Here is a 17,367-nt window from a genome sequence, read left to right on the forward strand (position 1 = left end):
ATAATTACAGTACTCCAGAATCAGAGGTATCTAGAAATTCCTATTCTCTTCTTACCACAAAGTGATTGACTTTTAATTTCTCTACAAGTTCAAAATTACTACAGGGCAGGAGCACCTCAAGATGTCTCTCCCCCACCCCAAGAATTCAGTAGTATTAAAGACTCCCACAAGTGGACTCCCTCAAAGATTAATAAATTACCTGAACACGTCTGGTTTTCATTTATGTTTTTGCCCACCAGCAGTGTCAAAATCTCATTTCAAAAAGCCCCAATCTTGCCAGTCTAACACAACCCTGGGGTCTTCCTGTTGGTCTCAGCCATGTACAGAGACGGCTAAATGTGTCCCGTTTTCTCAGCTATAAAGTTGTCCTCCGATGTCACAGGTTAAAACTACAAAGGATATTTATTTATTTATTTATTTATTCAATGTTTACCGAAATCCATCTCATTCTGGGAGGCTTACAATTAAAAAAAAATAGAAATTAAAAACATTAAAAACTTTTTTAAAAAACAATAAAAAGCGAAACCAATAAAACCACACAAAAAACCACACAACTTAAATATACCCAAAGAGCAGGATACCTCGTCCAGTTGGCAATACAGCCAGGAAACGGGGGAGGGAGGGGCACATTCAGCGACCCAGGCTTAGGAACATAAAAGACAAATTTTAGGGAAGCCTTAGGAAAGGCTAATAGGACTTGGACCGTTCTGATCTCCGACTGCAGTTTGCACAAACGGTCACACCTGAAGGAAGTACTTTCAGCAACAGCTGCTTCCAACGGCCAGGGAACGCCAAGCTTTAACATGAGGAAACACAAAGCCCTTTCCGTCCAAGCCATGAGGTGGCGCACTTCCAACCGCCAGGTTTGGTTTGGCTTTGTTTTTATTGCGCCACTGTCTGCTTTCTAGGGCTGAGAGAGAGTGCCTGGCCCTACTGGCTTCATGCCGAAGGCAAGGCTAGAACTTACGATCTGCAGCCACTAGTAACGCCAGACTGACTCAGCCGGACGCGCCCTCCACACTCGCCAGCTGCTCTTCCCCTCCCTCCCTCCTCCTCCTCCTCAGCTTTCCACGCTCCCAGCGCTGCCTTCCCATTGTTCCTTGCGCGCGGAGCAGCCGCTGTTCCTTCAGAGCTCAGGCTGTGGGCGGGAACGGAAAGTTTAGTCTGGGAGCTTGCGAGGGAAGAGGGAAAGGAGCGCGGGTCGGGTGCGCGCGCGCGCCTCCTTAGAACTGTCCCACCCTCCGACTCTTCTTCTTCCTCTCCCCCCCGCCTCCTCCTGCTCGGGACAGGGAGACGTGGTGCGCGCGCTTGGCCGGTCTGAGGCAGGCAGGCAGGAGGGTGGTGGGGGGGGGAGAGAAGGGCGAAGGCGGAGAGGCGGCGATGGATCCTGACCGGGAGAGAATCGTCCGAGGACGGCGGCGTTGGTGGCTCCTCCGGCGGCTGTGAAGGGGGCGGCGGCGGCGGCGGGGGGGAAAAAGGGGGATGCTGTCCCGGAAGAAAACGCGCGCCGACCTCTCCAAACCGGGCGAGGTGCAGGGCAAGTACATGATCAAGGAGACCAGCCCGTTGCTCCGCAGTGAGTTTTGAGACCTGGTCGGGGAAAGGGGAGAGACGAGGGAGGAGGAAGGGAAAAGAGGAGGAAAAGACTAATATTTGCCTCTTCTGAGGGGGAAAAAAATGGGCCGAGGGGAAGGGGGGGGGATGTCTCAAAATCTCAGGGATGCTTCTTCCAAGGTGAGGGGTCGATTTTTTTTACACAATGGTGGCAGAAGAGACCCAACGTTAGTTAGGTTTACATCCCAGGATCTTCTTGCAAGCTTCACTTGAGACATTCTACATTCCTTAAATAGGGACAAGCAGCTTCAAAAAGCATTTTTTTTCTCTCTCCTGCAAATGAAACCCAACAACAACAAAGATTTGAGATCTTCTGGAAAACCTTTAGATAACGTTAGATCAGAGGGTGCTGGTTCTTGTCTAATTATAACAAATAACAAACTACTCCTTTTTCACCTCAATTTAAGCTGCTCTTTTCTTTTTTGATATGACTCCTTGGAGTGGGAACCCAAAGTAGAATATTTTCTGAACTTAATCCTGGTACTGCTGACAAAGACCAGGGCTGAAATATGCTCAGTAAGACACTATTTTTCTGAATTCTGAGTATTTGTCTATCTATGAGCCATATGAGTATTTGTCTGAGAGTCAGTGTTTCATATGTTGGGGGGGGGGGGGGAATAAAGTATAATGCCAAGTCTGTCCACCCCTGCCAGAACTTCAGAGGCCAGATAGGAAACTCATTGGACTTAAATCACCTGTAGTCATTAGTGTCTCTGTTCCTTTCTTTAAGGAGAGAAATTGCTCTTGTTTCAAAGGCCAAGTGTAGGCCACAAGACCTTAGCTTGTCACCTTATTATAATCTTTAAAAGATTATGCATGGTTAACCTAAAAAATTCTGGTTTGGAGAGAAAACAGCTGTGACTGATCTCATTCCATTTGCAGGGGGAGAACAATTTTCTTCTGAATAAATTGGGGAAAAGATGCTGGTGATGATTATAGGTTATACCTTTCTTATCTTAATCATATCTAAGTCTCACAGGAGTTCTCATATTTATGGTTTGTATCACCTGGGAAGCTGAGCAGGACATACCTTGAAATGATTTGAAATGAATTCTTTTTTACAGTGCATAATTGCAGAAGCCTGCTTGAGTTGATGAAATAAAAAGTTTCAAAACGGCTGTTTGAATTAAATTTTCTTGCCCAAAGATGATATACAGTTCTAATATTAACACAAAACAAGGATGGCTTTTATCTTTTCCATAAACTTTCAATTGCTTTGCAGTAAGTAGAAATGGAATAAAGACCTGCCAGACTTTTTACGTATCAAGGTAAACGTTAAATAAACACTAAATGTTTTTTATTGAAATGGAGTTCTTTGATCAAAAGAACCCAGGTAGGAACCAGTATTTTTTCTTTATTTTATGAGTCCTGAATAAAGTTATAATTTGAATTAGCCAAAGCTTTTTATTTCAAAAATAAATCCTATTCGTTGGAACTGTTACTACAATTTTCAAAAAGCCTACATGGTGCAGGCTGTGACAGATAATTAACAATTATTTTATAATTATAATAAATAGCCTTATTCCAATAGCAGCTTAGATCCCTTTTATCTTAGAAAGTTAAGTTTTATCTTGGCTCAGACTTTTATGGGAAGTAGTAAAGGTTGAGTTTGGTATAAAAGTCAAGAAGTCTGATCAGAGTTTAAAAAACATGTAACAGAAGAGATACACTACCAGAATTTCACATTAATTACTACTCAATGCTATCTCTGACTGCCCTTAGCCTTGTGGGATAAGATTGGTTGATATACAAACTTGGAAAGTGGCCATTTTCCTGTTGACAAATCAAAAGGAGAGGCAAAAATGAGTTGCATTTAAGCTTGCCCTTGGAAGTTTTGGGAGCACCATCACTTGAGACCTTCAAGAAGAGATTGGACTGCCATTTGTCAGAAATGGTATAGGGTCTCCTGCTTGGGTGGAGGGTTGGGCTAGATGACCTACAGGGTCCCTTCCAACTCTGATTATCTGTTATCTGTTAATATTAATGAAGCTTAGAAATAGGTTTAGATCAGGTACTGTGTAGCAATCTGAGTGCAGGCTGTATGTATTTATAAAGTCTCATTTCTGCAGCTTTCAGACTTCCTTCTGACCATCATTATCTGAAACTGATAACATAATTTTCTACCTTTTGAGAGGACAAATTGAAGATTATAGGGTATGCATTAAAATGGCATAATACGGGTAAAAATGAAATTCACCACCACTGTCATTTGTTTTGCAGCCCTTAGTTGCTCCTCACAAATACTAATTGTGGCCCAACTCTTTAAGAAAGTCTTCTATTTTAGATGAAGCTAATCAGTAGATGCTAAAATAATTTGACTTATTTTGCCTTAGAGAAGAAAAAAGAAAGGTTTTCTTACTGCTTTCCAAAAGAGCTCCCTGGGATTCTTTTATTAAACTATTTATTCTGTTGCTATTGTACTTAGTTCTGATTTTTAAAAAAGGGAAATTAGATTTTGGTTCAGTTTGGGTTCACATATAGGAAAAGATCTTCTCTGCACTGTTTCTTACCAGGTTACAGAAGTGTGAAGAATCTAAATAAAATGTGTTTGCTCAAAACTTAATTGAGCAAACCTAACACTAGATAGATTTAGTTATTGTGATGGAGGAGAAATTAGAGAGGGCTAGTGTAAGAGAATCACTGCCAGGAGTGAAGAATCTACTGGATTTATTGAACTTTTGTCTTCCAATAGCTTCAGTTTCTAGGCCATACAGTAGTATTTGGAAGGCCGTAGACTCCTTTATTCTGAGGCTTGAAAAGTCGTTACAGCATTTTCTATGACAAATTCTCATAACTGGAGATTTGGGGAATTATAGTTCCAACATAAGGGCACTATGTCAAGCAAGTTCACCCTATAGAGTAAGAAACCTATATCAGCAATATTCATAAGACAACAGTAGTAATGCATTTATGTTAAACACAAAATAGTCTGTGTTGGTTGTTGCCTCCCCAAACATATACACAGCTCACTCTTTCAAAATACCCGAGCTCATGCTGCATTATTATGATATATTGGAATTATAGGAAATAATTAAATTAAGTAGAAATGTCAATAATGTAATGTGCCACTGTTTCAGCAATGTTTTATGCAGCTTGTAATCCCTTCATTTCAGAAATAGACATAGATGATTATTGTTTTATATATCATGATAAGCCAGCATTTGTTAAGAGTGGTTAGAGTGCAGTACTGCAAGCTACTCCTACTGCAATTTGTAAGGGTTCCATCCTTCCAAGGTGGGTAAAATGAGGACCCATATTGTTGGGGGCAATATGCTGACTCTGTAAACCGCTTTGAGAGGGCTGTAAAGCTGTATATAAGTCTTAATTGCTATTGCTATTTGGCTAGTTTGAGGTTTTTTTTACCTGTCTTGTAGAAGTACCTATAATTACTTACTAATGATGTGCAAATCAAGTCATTATCTAATGCAATATAACAACTATGTTATATTGAACAGTATATATACATACATCAGGAAAACTCTACAAATCTGACTAATGTCTAACTGGATCATGATTCCAGAAATATCAGATGTACAAGTTCTATTTCGGAACATCCCACAAACTTTCTGAACATAATTTGGCATTCATGCTTATGATAGATTCATAAGGTGGCAGTGGGATACTTTTGACCTGGCCATGGTATTTATTCACGAAGAAGTGAAATTGACTAAGATGTATAGAATTACCTTACTTTAAAGAAAATATTAAAAATTTTCTAAAAACTTTAATTCCGGCATTACAAGCTTGAAAACAAAGTTTAAATACCTTGAGATTTCTTCCTAGAATGTTGTTGGAATTGTGCAGTTTGGGGTTCATGTTCATATAAAGGACCTCCTTGGGGCTTTCTTTTTGTTTTACAGGGTTTAAAATTTAATGTACCCACTCTTCATTAACATTTGTAAGTATCCTAAGTTCTGTGTATTTATTGTTACTATAACTTTCTGCCACAGATCTGATGCCTTCATTCATCCGTCATGGTCCAACCATTCCAAGGCGAACGGATATCTGTCTTCCAGATCCAGTGCCTTCTGTCTATTCGGCAGGTGGGGATGGAGCCCTTTCCAGACATCAGAGCTTCCTAAGGACTCCAGTGCAGAGGCCTCCTCATGAAATAGTACGGCGGGAAAGCAACAGGCTATCTGCCCCTTCCTACCTTGCCAGGAGTTTAGCTGAGGTCCCTCGGGAATATGGCTTATCTTCACAGTCCTTTTTAACAGAGGCCAACTCAGTTACTGAAAATGGAGATGCTGGATCTCGTTACTATTTTGGTCACTTTTATAATGATCAAAGACGACATCAACTGGGGGATCATGTTCAGGAAGAATATAGATACTATGAACATAATACTGACCTCATCCAACGGATGTCACAAAATCAGGGAAGACACAGTTCAGGTAAGTATCATTGGGTTTTTTACACATAATTCTTTTTTTTTTTTTTTTTGGCTGTATGTCAAAACATCTAAATAGTATGTTTTACGCTTTTACTAGTAGAATTCAGAATTGATTGAACTTATCAACATCTGAAGCTGCCTTGCATTGGGTCACATAGGAACTGTGCCCATGTAGTAATCACACCTTGTATTTTTATTAACATTACCTTGATCCATTGACTTAAAATCAAACTGTTGTGGAAAATGCAAAAACCTTGGGCAACAGCTGTGAACAACAACAATACCCTATTAGTGTGTAAGAGGATCTGAATTGCAGGGCTTTGGTATTTCCTCCACTAATATAGATAAAGAGCTAATCTCAAAGAGCTGGTGTAATCAGCATCATTTAATGAGTCCGCCCATGGACCCTTTTCAAAGGTAAAGGTTTATTCTTTCTAGTCGTGTCTGACTCCAGGAGGTGGTGCTCATCTTCCTTTCTTAGCTGAGTGAGCCAGCATTGTTTGAAGACATTTGCATGGAAGTGGCCAGTTTGGCTATAAGCTGAAGCGCACAGAACAGTGTTACCTTGCCACCATGGTTGTACCTATTTATCTACTCACATTTGCATGCTTTTGAACTGCTAGGTGGGCAGGAGCTCATCCCGTCACATGACACTCAGGTCTCAAATCTGGGCTGTCAACTTTCCAGCTGACAACCTCAACGTCTTTAACTGCTGAGCCATCACATCCCCTTTTAAGAGGACCCATATAGAATCTCAGCCAAAAAAGGAATGGATCTTTCTCTTAAGCTCCTTTTTGTTTTGCTTGTTTGTATTTGCTTGACCAAAAAATGGGCTTTATCATTCTGATTTAAATTTGTTAAACTAAGAACTAATATAAAATTTTATTTATTCTACTAGACGTGCTAGTGATTCTTTTATCCTGCTGCCTCCACAGCGTATTTCTTTCTTAGCCTTTTAGTATATTATATGTTTCAAGCTCAAAACTGAGGAGTTAATTTTTATCTTCATGACTGACTTTCATAATTCTTAGCAGTACTTTCTACTCTGATTCCTATGGTGTGGCCTGAGCCTCATCTAAATTTGGTTATAGATAAAGTGATTTTGGTTAAACAAACTATATTCCAAGCAGTATACTGTTTCATCTCCTTATTGAAAATATTGAACCAATATTTGAGGGAAAGATTTTTAATTTGGGGAAAACAACTGATATATTTTAATCTTATATTTTGCTAATAGCATTCTAAAATATAAGTTGTATACATTTTTTGTAAGTATTCCCTCTCATTGGAAGTTTAGACTTAGTAACAGGTAGCACCTGCATTGATATTAATTACTTCAATCAATAAAAATTATCATTAATTTTTCCATCTGTCTGTAAAACATTGCTCCAGTAATCTGCTGGATTATTCAGGTGGATTTTTGCAAGCTTGAGATAGGTGGCAATGTGCTTTCTGGAGAGCACTAGTATTCTCTTACTATACGTGCAATTCTTGTTCAGTATTTCATTATTATGGACTCATGAACCCCAACATGATATAATGCAAGAGTGACCTGCAGATCCATTGCTGTCAACTTAGAGTTGAATGCTACTTCCTGGAGTATTACATCTTTTGATCTTGAAAGAGTAGCATTGGTATTTCATTTTTTTTTAATATAGTATCTATTGATCATGATGGATTGATGACTTTGACAATTGTTGGAGTCATTTTCGGACTCAAATGTATTGACAATCTATTTTCTGTAATGTAATAAATTTTGATTGGAACATGGTTCACATCCATAGACATGACATTAAAAATGGTATGTGCATTTTTAATAGGAGAGGGACCCTCAAACTCATGCTTATCTCCTTGATTGGAACATCTAACTTACCCTCTTAAAGAGAATTTCTTATTGTAGGACTGCACATACTTTTTTCCAACAAAGATAGCAAATGTGGTCATCAAGTGTTCAGGTGACCCCAGCTAATAGCATAGTACATAGCACATAACATAGTATATTGTGTGTGATTTATTTAATCAGAATCTGTATATTAATAGGACTTAAATGAAGCTCTGATCACTTTATAGATCACATTGTTACAGGATCATAGATCTGTTTTATTGGAAATGTGAACTTGAGGTTCTGGGAGATTGCATAAAAGCAACTTATTGCCTACCCTAGCTTTGCAAGATTTATTTGTGCTTGTATATTGAAAAGTCAACTTTTATCAAAAAAATATTAAGCACAAAGCTGGTTTTAGTGCCAAGGAGGCAGTTTAACAATTTAGGAACTGCTATTAAAACAGAGTACTAAAGAGTAAGGAATACCAAACTTTGAATCTGAGGAAAAGCTTGATAGTAAAAAATACTTGTCTAAGAAATATGATTATTTTTTTTGGCATAAAAACATGTCATCAGATTTTTGAATGTGGTTTGTGTTTATGGGATGCAATAAATGTACCACTTGTAGAATGAGTACCACTTGTAAAATTGTAGTCCTGGGAAGCCCATAAAGAGTTCAAAATACAACACATATTACATTGTAGTCAATGGGATATATAGACTATGTACTCATCGTATCTTATTGCAAACTGGAGCAGTCTGAAGATTGTCAATTCCCTTCCCCCTTTTTGCAAAGATGGTTTTATTTGAAGAACTTCTGAGCCTCAACAAGGAAAACGAGATGGTTCCTTTCTCAGTTCCACCCTCACTCCAGAGAGTATGTCCAATATTGACTATGCTTATCAGCCATATATCCTTTTTCCTTCACTTTATTTTGCTTTCTTTTCCCATTTCCACTTTTCCCTGAGCAAAACTCAGGGCTAGGAAATTCACAGGTACCAACACATCAAAGCCCTTTTCTTATAGCAGAGGGTGAGCAAGAGGGTCATCTTTCAATTGGGCAACTATGCACAACCTCACTTCAGTCAAAGCTGCAATTCCCAAGTCATTAGCCATGAGTCCCATCATTGCCCAATCCCCTCACCATCCTTTGCAAGAGTATAGTATTCTCATCTGCAGTCCCCCTTCCTCAGATCCCCCTCCTTGCTCCTGTTGCAGAAGGCATGAAGCAAGCCACTTAGATATGATTGTGATGCTTCCCTTCAAACCCATTCAGATAAGAAAGAGGGTGAACTGTTGAGGAAGGGAACCTATAGGCAGCCTTTGTGAGTCTCAGATTTTCTAAAAAGTAGATTACCAAGATTGCTCAGGAGGTCTGTAAATTCCTGGGCCTAGGAAATCCAGAACTTCATCTCCTTCCCAGATCTCTGATGGGTTTGCTGACAATAGAAGTCATGCCTGTGTTTAGCAACCCTACCACCTCTCTTTCTACAGAGCATAGTACAAGCTCTATGGGCAACAAGAAATGTTTATTCCTTGTTCCTAAACTGTATTTTTCCTCGTCCAGTTCTAGTCCTGCTCAAATACTTCAGTGCATCTGTTTGTGGCAACCCTGATTTCAGGAGCTATCTTGAATAAATATCCAAAGATCAGGAAAATTGTGTATTTGCAGTGCAGAACACATGAGACAAAAGCTTTAGCTATTACAGGTTCCATGGCTATCTCAAGCTTTTGCCAGTTTTTTCTTTTCCTGTAGGCTAACCCAACCATCTAGAACAAAGGATAGGCAGGTCAGACAGGCAAATTAACCAAGGTGGCCATCTTCATAGCAAAAACTAGTCTGGACAGTGCCCAATTTTCAGAGGTTTGGTGCCTAATTTTCTATTTGGTGCAGAAACCTCTGTCCTTAGTTTTGATAGGGGTTTGGTATGTCTCATTTCAGACTGTTCTGGCTTCCCTGTAGGAAAACAGGACATAAAGGGTCTATATCAGAAACAGGTCATCAAGCCTACTCAGGAATTAGTAAAAATAGATGAAACATCTATGGGGAAGAGCATTTAATTACAAGATTTTTACTTTGCGTCAATCCCAAAACTCTAAACCGATACAGAATCATTTTATATCTTTTTTTAAAACTTTTATTTGATCTCTCTTTATGGGTTATTTCAAAGCTGGGAAATTAGTTACCTCATTCCACAGGAAACAACACCAGAAATTCTCCTGGTTCTAGCTTTGAAGTGAGTGCATATAGAAAGCTAGGGAGATGGATTTGTAATAAATATTCAGAAACATCATGTAAACAAGGGTAAAATGGGAAGGGAGATAGTAATAAGAAGAGACTCATAGTTTCTGTCTCACTGAGATATAAGAGGGAGAAGAGGAGTAGCACAACTGGACTTTAAGATTTTATTATTATAGCCTTTCTCAATAAAATATAGTTCTGGTCTTCCTGTGGAATGTGTTTCCTGATCTGGCCGACGTCAGAGCGCTGACAGTGGAAGAGAAATACCCACTTAGGATACCAATTGCTGTGGTAGAAAAAGGACCACTGTGGCAAGTCCAATGTAGCATTTTGGTTTGTTTGGGAAAATATGGTTGGTATATATAGCATACACAGATTGTCAGACCTCAAAATCCAGTTATGTTCCTCACTTTTTATTGGACTCTGATGATCTCCTTGTTGCTTCATAGAATATAAGTTTTAAAGAGCATAGGTAACTTTGGTGTCATTGGGGTTTCTGTTGTGGGAAGTTGGTGGTATGGCTGGCCTGACAGTGGAAGCAAAATGAAAAATTGCTGGGCTGTCTGGTTGCTTTTGTTTAATTCTGAGGTTTGAAAACAGTGACATTAAGACAGAGGAAAGGAAGGCCAAACCACAGCTAGTGCTTCTGCTTTCTCATGGTTTCCTTCTAAGGGATTGAAATAAGAGAAAATAAGATGTTTCAGTGAAATGGCAGGAAATTACTTTGAATTCTGGTCTCAGAGTTTGGAAGAAATAAAAGAAAAGTCGGCATCTTTGAGAGATTGGAAGTAGATTGTTTCTTTTGCCATTGGCTAAGAAGCAGTTAATGTATGAATGGACAGAAACTAAAAATGTGGATTGTCTATTCTATACAAATAACAGGACAGAGTAGACATATTAAAATGAGGAGGAATGGCAGATGTTATAATATCCTCAGGCATTTATTCTGTGGCTTAGACACCCCCGAAATATAATTCCATGTTAAGTAGGTAAGCTTAAATTGTTTTTTCACATTTTGTAGAGGCAAAAGTTTTAAAAGAGGGTTTTCAAACACACATTTGCTGAATGATTGTCGTAGAGAGGAGTTTTTACCGAACTACCCTAGTCCTTATTATGAAACACTTCAAATTTAGGAGACATTTTAGTACTCCCAAGAACATAAAGTGGTAGATTCTGTATATTTCTTAATGAACCCTCAAATGGATGGCCTTTTAACACTTGAGTCAAAATGCATCTTGGATTTTTTCACTGAACAAGATATTTTCTGGTAAGAAAAAAATAGGAAAAAACAGGAAAATTCTTGTAACAGCATAGGTTACAACTGTAAGATGATGCAATTCCCTCACCATAACATTCCTTGAATGAAGTTTTTGCATACCAAAAGTCTTCTCTGGAAGCACTCTTGGAAATATCTCATTTAAGAGAATGAGATTTGTTAAGTCAAACCAGATGCTCATATTTCTCTGTCCAGGTCCTTGTCTCACAGCCTCCATCTACCAAGGAAGAAAAGAATTTGTGCGTACAGCCACCATGACTCTAAAAAAATCTGCAAAATCATGCTAAGTGAATTAATGGACCACTACTACCACACATCCCCAAAAACCAGGCAGTGTGTTCAAAGGGGTTCAGCACAAAGAAACCTCTTATACAAAGCATATTCATCCCCAGCCTATGTGCTCAAAGAACACAAGGCAGATCCAGAGGATGGAGAGACAACATCAAAGTTACACTACAACATTAATTAACAGTGGTTGAGGCTGCCAGAAAGCAAGAACCAGATCTTTGTTTCTGCTTTGACATCTGAAGCAGTAAAAGAGGAAGAGGAGGAAGAGGAGGAGTGCCTCATGGTGGAGTGATATAGAGTTGCAATATTATTGAGCTGTCTAGGTGCAAATGAGTGGATAACTATTTCCTGGGAGCAACAATATCATATAATCACAATATTATACATTTTAGCCTCTCAGTGGTGTCATGGCAGTATTTGCAACATGGTTGCCCTGTCTCTTCATGATAACTGAACTGTACAAATGGCTTGGATAATTAAAGCTTTTAAAACATGTAGGATGATCTTCAGCAATTTTGCTTTTGCTTTTTTCATCCCCCTCCCCAAAATTAACCAGTGAAAGGCTCTGATCGAAGTGTTGGCTGTCTTCTCTTTTCCTTCTAAATTGGCCTAAGAAAGCTGAGAGGGTCTCATAATTCCTGCCAGCATTTAAAATAAGTCAAATTCTCCTTAAAATCAAATACTTGGGGAGAAGCTAACAAGGACACCTGTGGTCTTTGTGGCTTGATCACGTCCTGTGGAAAGTAAGGGCAATGACCTTGACAGATATATGCAAAAATGTAAGGAGCTGAAGCAATCCTGAGGTAATATTTGATATTCAGAAGGATGTCAGGCAGATGCTTCCCTGATTCACGGGACTAAAAGGTGAAGGAGGTAAAGCAAATCAGACTTGCAAGGTTCCATTATAGGCTATGTTTCTACTACCTGTGTAATTGATTTCCTGGTTTGGTCTACCTAGAGGGGCTGACCAGTCTTGTCTTGTCACTTATAAGAGTAGTAATTTGATCTGCTCTACAGTAACAGTCTCTTTCAGCCATCAATGTTTTCCTCTGGAAAACTTGAGATAATTAGTCCTCTTGTTTAGAGCAATGGTGCAGAACATTATTTCTGCAGATAGACAGTATAATTTTCTTTGACTTCCATTGTATCTTCATTCTTTTTCACATGAGAGCGATAGAAGACAAACAAAGGTTCGAAGTGATGAGATGGTAGATGAGAACTAAGAGCCTCCTTTTCCTATCAACTTAGAAATTTGATGCTGTTTGGAATAGAATGTACTAAATTACAGGAAGTTTAGTTAAGCCAATAACTAAACTTTCCTAAGGTATTGCCTAAGGAAGCTTTGTTTGCTTCATCTTTTCTGAGACTCTATGCCTAAAGCCAAAGGAAACCCAAATTTCATTTTGTCTCTCTTAAATTTCTTGGAAAACTTTGGTTCCAAGTTTTTGGACATCTTGGAAAACTAACTCCACAATAAAAACCCTTTTGTTTCCAAACAATCAGTTCTATATGATTTGTGACCTCAAGTATCTTTTTCTTTTTGCTTTCCTTATTGGAAAACATTGAAACTGGAAAATTGGAAAACTCCTTTTTAGCTGCTCTTTTATCTAGTTTAGAAGATTTTATATTTTTGACCACGTCCTTTACAATGTCCTCAGTGTTATTGAGCCTTCTTATGGGTGAAGGGGTGGGGGGGTTAAGCTTTTCTTCTAAGGGCAAGCTTTTGCTAAAGCAAAGTCTGTTCCACAATTAATTGGTCATATTACATTTGGGTTGAGAAAGTACACAAATTTAGGCCTGGTTAGTACTTAGATGTGAGACTACCAGGGAAATACTTGGGATTTAGGCTAGACTGGGAAATCAAAAACATCCTGGAAGAAGGCAATAGCAAATCACGAATGCATTGTTAAAACAATTTGTAATGTACTGTTTGTTACAATATTTGTTAACAAAGTCATTGAAAATTGAACTAATTAAAATATACTTTTCATAGTTTATTGATGAGTATATGTGAATTTCTGAAAGCAAAAAAGAGATTAGAGATGCATTCTCCATATTTACATGAGGAAACAGGATGCAAAGGTAATACACTATGACACAACCTGTTTTTCTGAGGAAAGAAATTACATTGTTAAATATTATTTGGTTTATTAATAATCCATTTGCCTTGGTTTTCCAGGCATTGGAAGGGTTGCTGCAACATCATTAGGAAATTTAACAAATCACAGTTCAGAAGATTTACCTCTCCCTCCTGGTTGGTCAGTAGATTGGACTCTTAGAGGAAGAAAGTACTACATAGACCATAATACTAACACAACACATTGGAGCCATCCATTTGAGCGAGAAGGGCTGCCTCCAGGATGGGAACGTGTTGAATCGGCTGAATTTGGAGTGTATTATGTTGACCACATCAATAAAAGAGCACAATATAAACATCCTTGTGCTCCCAGGTAATAAATATACTTGTGATCTTCACTATAGAATGTTTGAATAGATAGAGATAACTGTGCTACAAGCTAATCAATTTCTTTATTGCTTGTATGTATTTTCTCTTACTTATTTTAACTTATAATGATTATCTGAATAATATCAGCAATTTTTTATTTTTGCATGTTTGTTCACAAAACATGTTAAAGCTGATTGAGCAAAACATTCAAGTTTGGCATAAAGCTTCGGAAAATATCCCATGAATATAAATGGTTTTCTAGCATTTTTGGAAACAATTGAAGCTTAAAACTCCTTCATGCAAAAAATGGAACATTTCCAAACTTTTTAATCTCCTGGATATTGAATGCCCAACAATTTATTAATAAGAGGTATCTATTATCAATCCCCACAACTCTCTTGTAGTAGAGAAACTGACATTATATACAAATACCTCTACCTCTGTTCTACAGAGTCATTGAACTCTGAAGAATATATTTTAAAATATTTATATTTATTTATTTACTCTGGCAAGGAAAGTGAGTAGGCCAATCCTCATATTTTACAAACAGAAAATACTAAAATGGAAAGAATTGTGGTGTGCCAAACCTAGATTAGAAAATTTGAACTAAAATGAATTCTTTTTCTTAGCATCTTTCTTGAAATCTAGTCATACTGGAAATTGTATAAATCCCCATGAATTTCTGAGAAGGATCATAATGTTTAATTTTATAATTGGCTCAAAATGAAGCCTTTAAAAACAGTGCATTCAAGTCAAAATGTTCAAATCATGTGGTAGAAAATGATTCCTATTAACACTCCTAGATTTATGTCATTTTAAGTTTGATATTATTAGTAATCGGAGCTTTAAGAGGAACTGATAACTACTATCCAGAGTTGCTGGGAGTTGGGCTGCGTGCAAATTTTAATAAATTATTAGTATTATTAATAGTTCTCCTTCTCATATGTACTTGTGCATCTTACAGAAATTTTGCAGATCTGATGGAATGTAGTAGGTTGAATTCCAGGAGGGAGAGGGGGTACATTCCTAGGGATAAGTGGCAGCTCAATCCAGATAGAAAGATCCAGTGTGAAGGAAAGAGGCTGAAGACAGCCACTCCCTAATAGTTTTTAAGAGTATATGATAGATGCAGATAGCAGAGTTCTTCAGTTTGGCAAGATTCTCTCTATAGGTAAGGAACAATAAAGAACCCAGGTTGGAAGAATCACCATGTGTCTTTCTTGGTTTTGGGGCCTGTCATCAATTGTTTTAAATCCTCTTGGTTAGACATATTAGATGACTGTATATGTTGAATAATTTCTATGTAAGCAGATGGGTAAATATGAGTTTATAGAAATTATTAGTACATTTAAATTACGACTCAATGGCAGCACTTAACCAGTATATTCCACCCCACCGTCCCAAAGCCAAGAAGAGTCAGATTTCATTAGTATTTGAGTGAGAGATTCACCACCAAACTTGAATGCCCTAAAAACAATTTGGAAGGCACCATTGAAAACCACATTCATATTGTTGCCCTAAATTATATGAATGTGTCACTGAGTCACCAGGAGTCAGGATATATATGTGTGAGTGTGTGTGTGTTTGTGTGTACACAAGCCTGATGATGGCAGATAAGATTCTGCCGAAACGTTGCTACAACTTTAAAAGCACAACTATAATGACATGGGAAAATACCCGAACAAAACTGAATACCAGACATATAAATACCCAAAGTCTCAGGAGCATCTGTCTAGTCACATCTTGCTCAATTTAAAGTTTTCTTGATCACAGATTGTGATAAAAAATGCTTGCTGTCTGCTTTTTGGTGTGTCCGTTTGCAGCGTCCCCCGTTATGACCAACCACCTCCTGTGACATATCAACCACAGCCAGCTGACAGAAGTCAGCCTGTTCTTGTACCTGCCAATCCGTATCACACTGCAGAGATTCCAGACTGGCTGCAAGTCTATGCTAGGGCTCCTGTGAAGTGAGTATTGCTTAAACTTTTTTTCCTATACCTTATAGATAAATACATTTTATAACAAATATGTTATGTTGGAACCTTAAAGATACCAAGTGTAAATTATCAAAAATATTTCTTTTCCCTTAAATCAGTTTTGATGTAGTGGGAAGTATTGAGTGTGCACTTCAGTAGTGTTATAAATTAAAATGTTTCCAACGTATTCAGTGACATTAGCCTTTCCTTTGTGTTTGTTTTATATACTCCTGCGTTTTCTCAGATATGATCACATACTGAAATGGGAACTCTTCCAGTTGGCTGACCTGGATACATATCAGGGAATGCTGAAGTTGCTTTTCATGAAGGAACTGGAGCGGATTGTGAAGTTGTATGAAGCATATCGGCATGCCCTCCTCATGGAACTGGAGAATCGCAAGCAAAGGCAGCAGTGGTATGCACAGCAGCACAGCAAGAACTTCTAAGCTCCTTTTTTGCTATGGACATTGATGAAGGTTATTAGAACTCAGAGGGACTTCTTGTTCTCCTTAAAAAATCGTGAATGAATGCTTCGGTTTAAAAGGCAGCTTCTCTCTGGATCTTGCACCTTTTGTAATTATCTTCTTTGTGCATCATGGCTTTTGAATACAAAATGTTTGTTGTATAAAAAGTTAGTTTCCTATTCTGAAAGCCACTGTTGAGGAAAAAGGCAAAAACAACTTTGTGATTATTTTGTCTTTCATGTTTTTCTAGCAAATGGTTCTACTTTGAAGAAGCAAAATTTCCTTTTTCAAATGGGAAATGTCATTGTATATTTTTCTTGAAAAGTAGGCACATTTTAAAGAAATTCTAATTCCCATTGCACAGCTGGTGATTTCACAGGTGATCTTGTATCTGGAGGATAAAGAGATACTTCTGCTGCAGCAAATGAACTGTAAAGTTTGTAGCTTTCATATACAAGGTAACCACATAGGGGTTTTTCCAGTGGTTGCCTTGCAGAATAATTGTTTGAACCAAGCACTTAATAAATTACTGCCTTATTTTGTTCAACTTTGTTCTGATTTGCTACTGGGCATTTGTTTGAGGAAATGTTGTATGTAGGCTGGTGGAAGCAGTCTGTAGCTTTGAAAGTATTCCAGGCAAGTAAAGACTGGACCAGCATTTAACTATAAACATGATGTTGGAGGACTGAGTTGTCTTGGCCATATGCAGTACATTTTATCATAATTAGAGTAGCAGTGAACAGTTTTATAAAACATTTATTTGGTGGCAAAGTGGTTTTACATTCACAACTCCAGAGCAACTAATTATTTTCATTCTGAATTGTTGCTTATGACTCCTCTGACA

The 17,367-nt window shown here is 38.1% G+C and overlaps 1 protein-coding gene across 2 annotated transcripts; it reads left to right on the plus strand.

Moving 5' to 3' along the window:
* The first annotated feature begins 1,089 nt into the window (after positions 1-1,089).
* On the plus strand, positions 1,090-17,070 carry SAV1 (salvador family WW domain containing protein 1). 2 transcript variants are annotated; one of them, XM_087952442.1, is made up of 6 exons: positions 1,096-1,576; positions 3,684-3,768; positions 5,565-6,008; positions 13,817-14,087; positions 15,907-16,050; positions 16,304-17,070. In XM_087952442.1, exons 3-6 carry the CDS (start codon positions 5,570-5,572, stop codon positions 16,503-16,505), a joined length of 1,056 nt encoding a protein of 351 aa, XP_087808568.1. In that variant the 5' UTR covers positions 1,096-1,576; positions 3,684-3,768; positions 5,565-5,569; the 3' UTR covers positions 16,506-17,070. The 2 variants fall into 2 exon arrangements, with proteins under 2 accessions (XP_026526637.1, XP_087808568.1); XM_026670852.2 differs by lacking the exon at positions 3,684-3,768 and having other exon boundaries at positions 1,090-1,576.
* The last annotated feature ends 297 nt before the right edge of the window (positions 17,071-17,367 follow it).

Source organism: Notechis scutatus, chromosome 1 (genome assembly GCF_049901735.1).
Source record: "Notechis scutatus isolate UNSWTSFEM ecotype Mainland chromosome 1, rNotScu1.2, whole genome shotgun sequence".
In the NCBI taxonomy this organism is placed as follows: Eukaryota; Metazoa; Chordata; class Lepidosauria; order Squamata; family Elapidae; genus Notechis; species Notechis scutatus.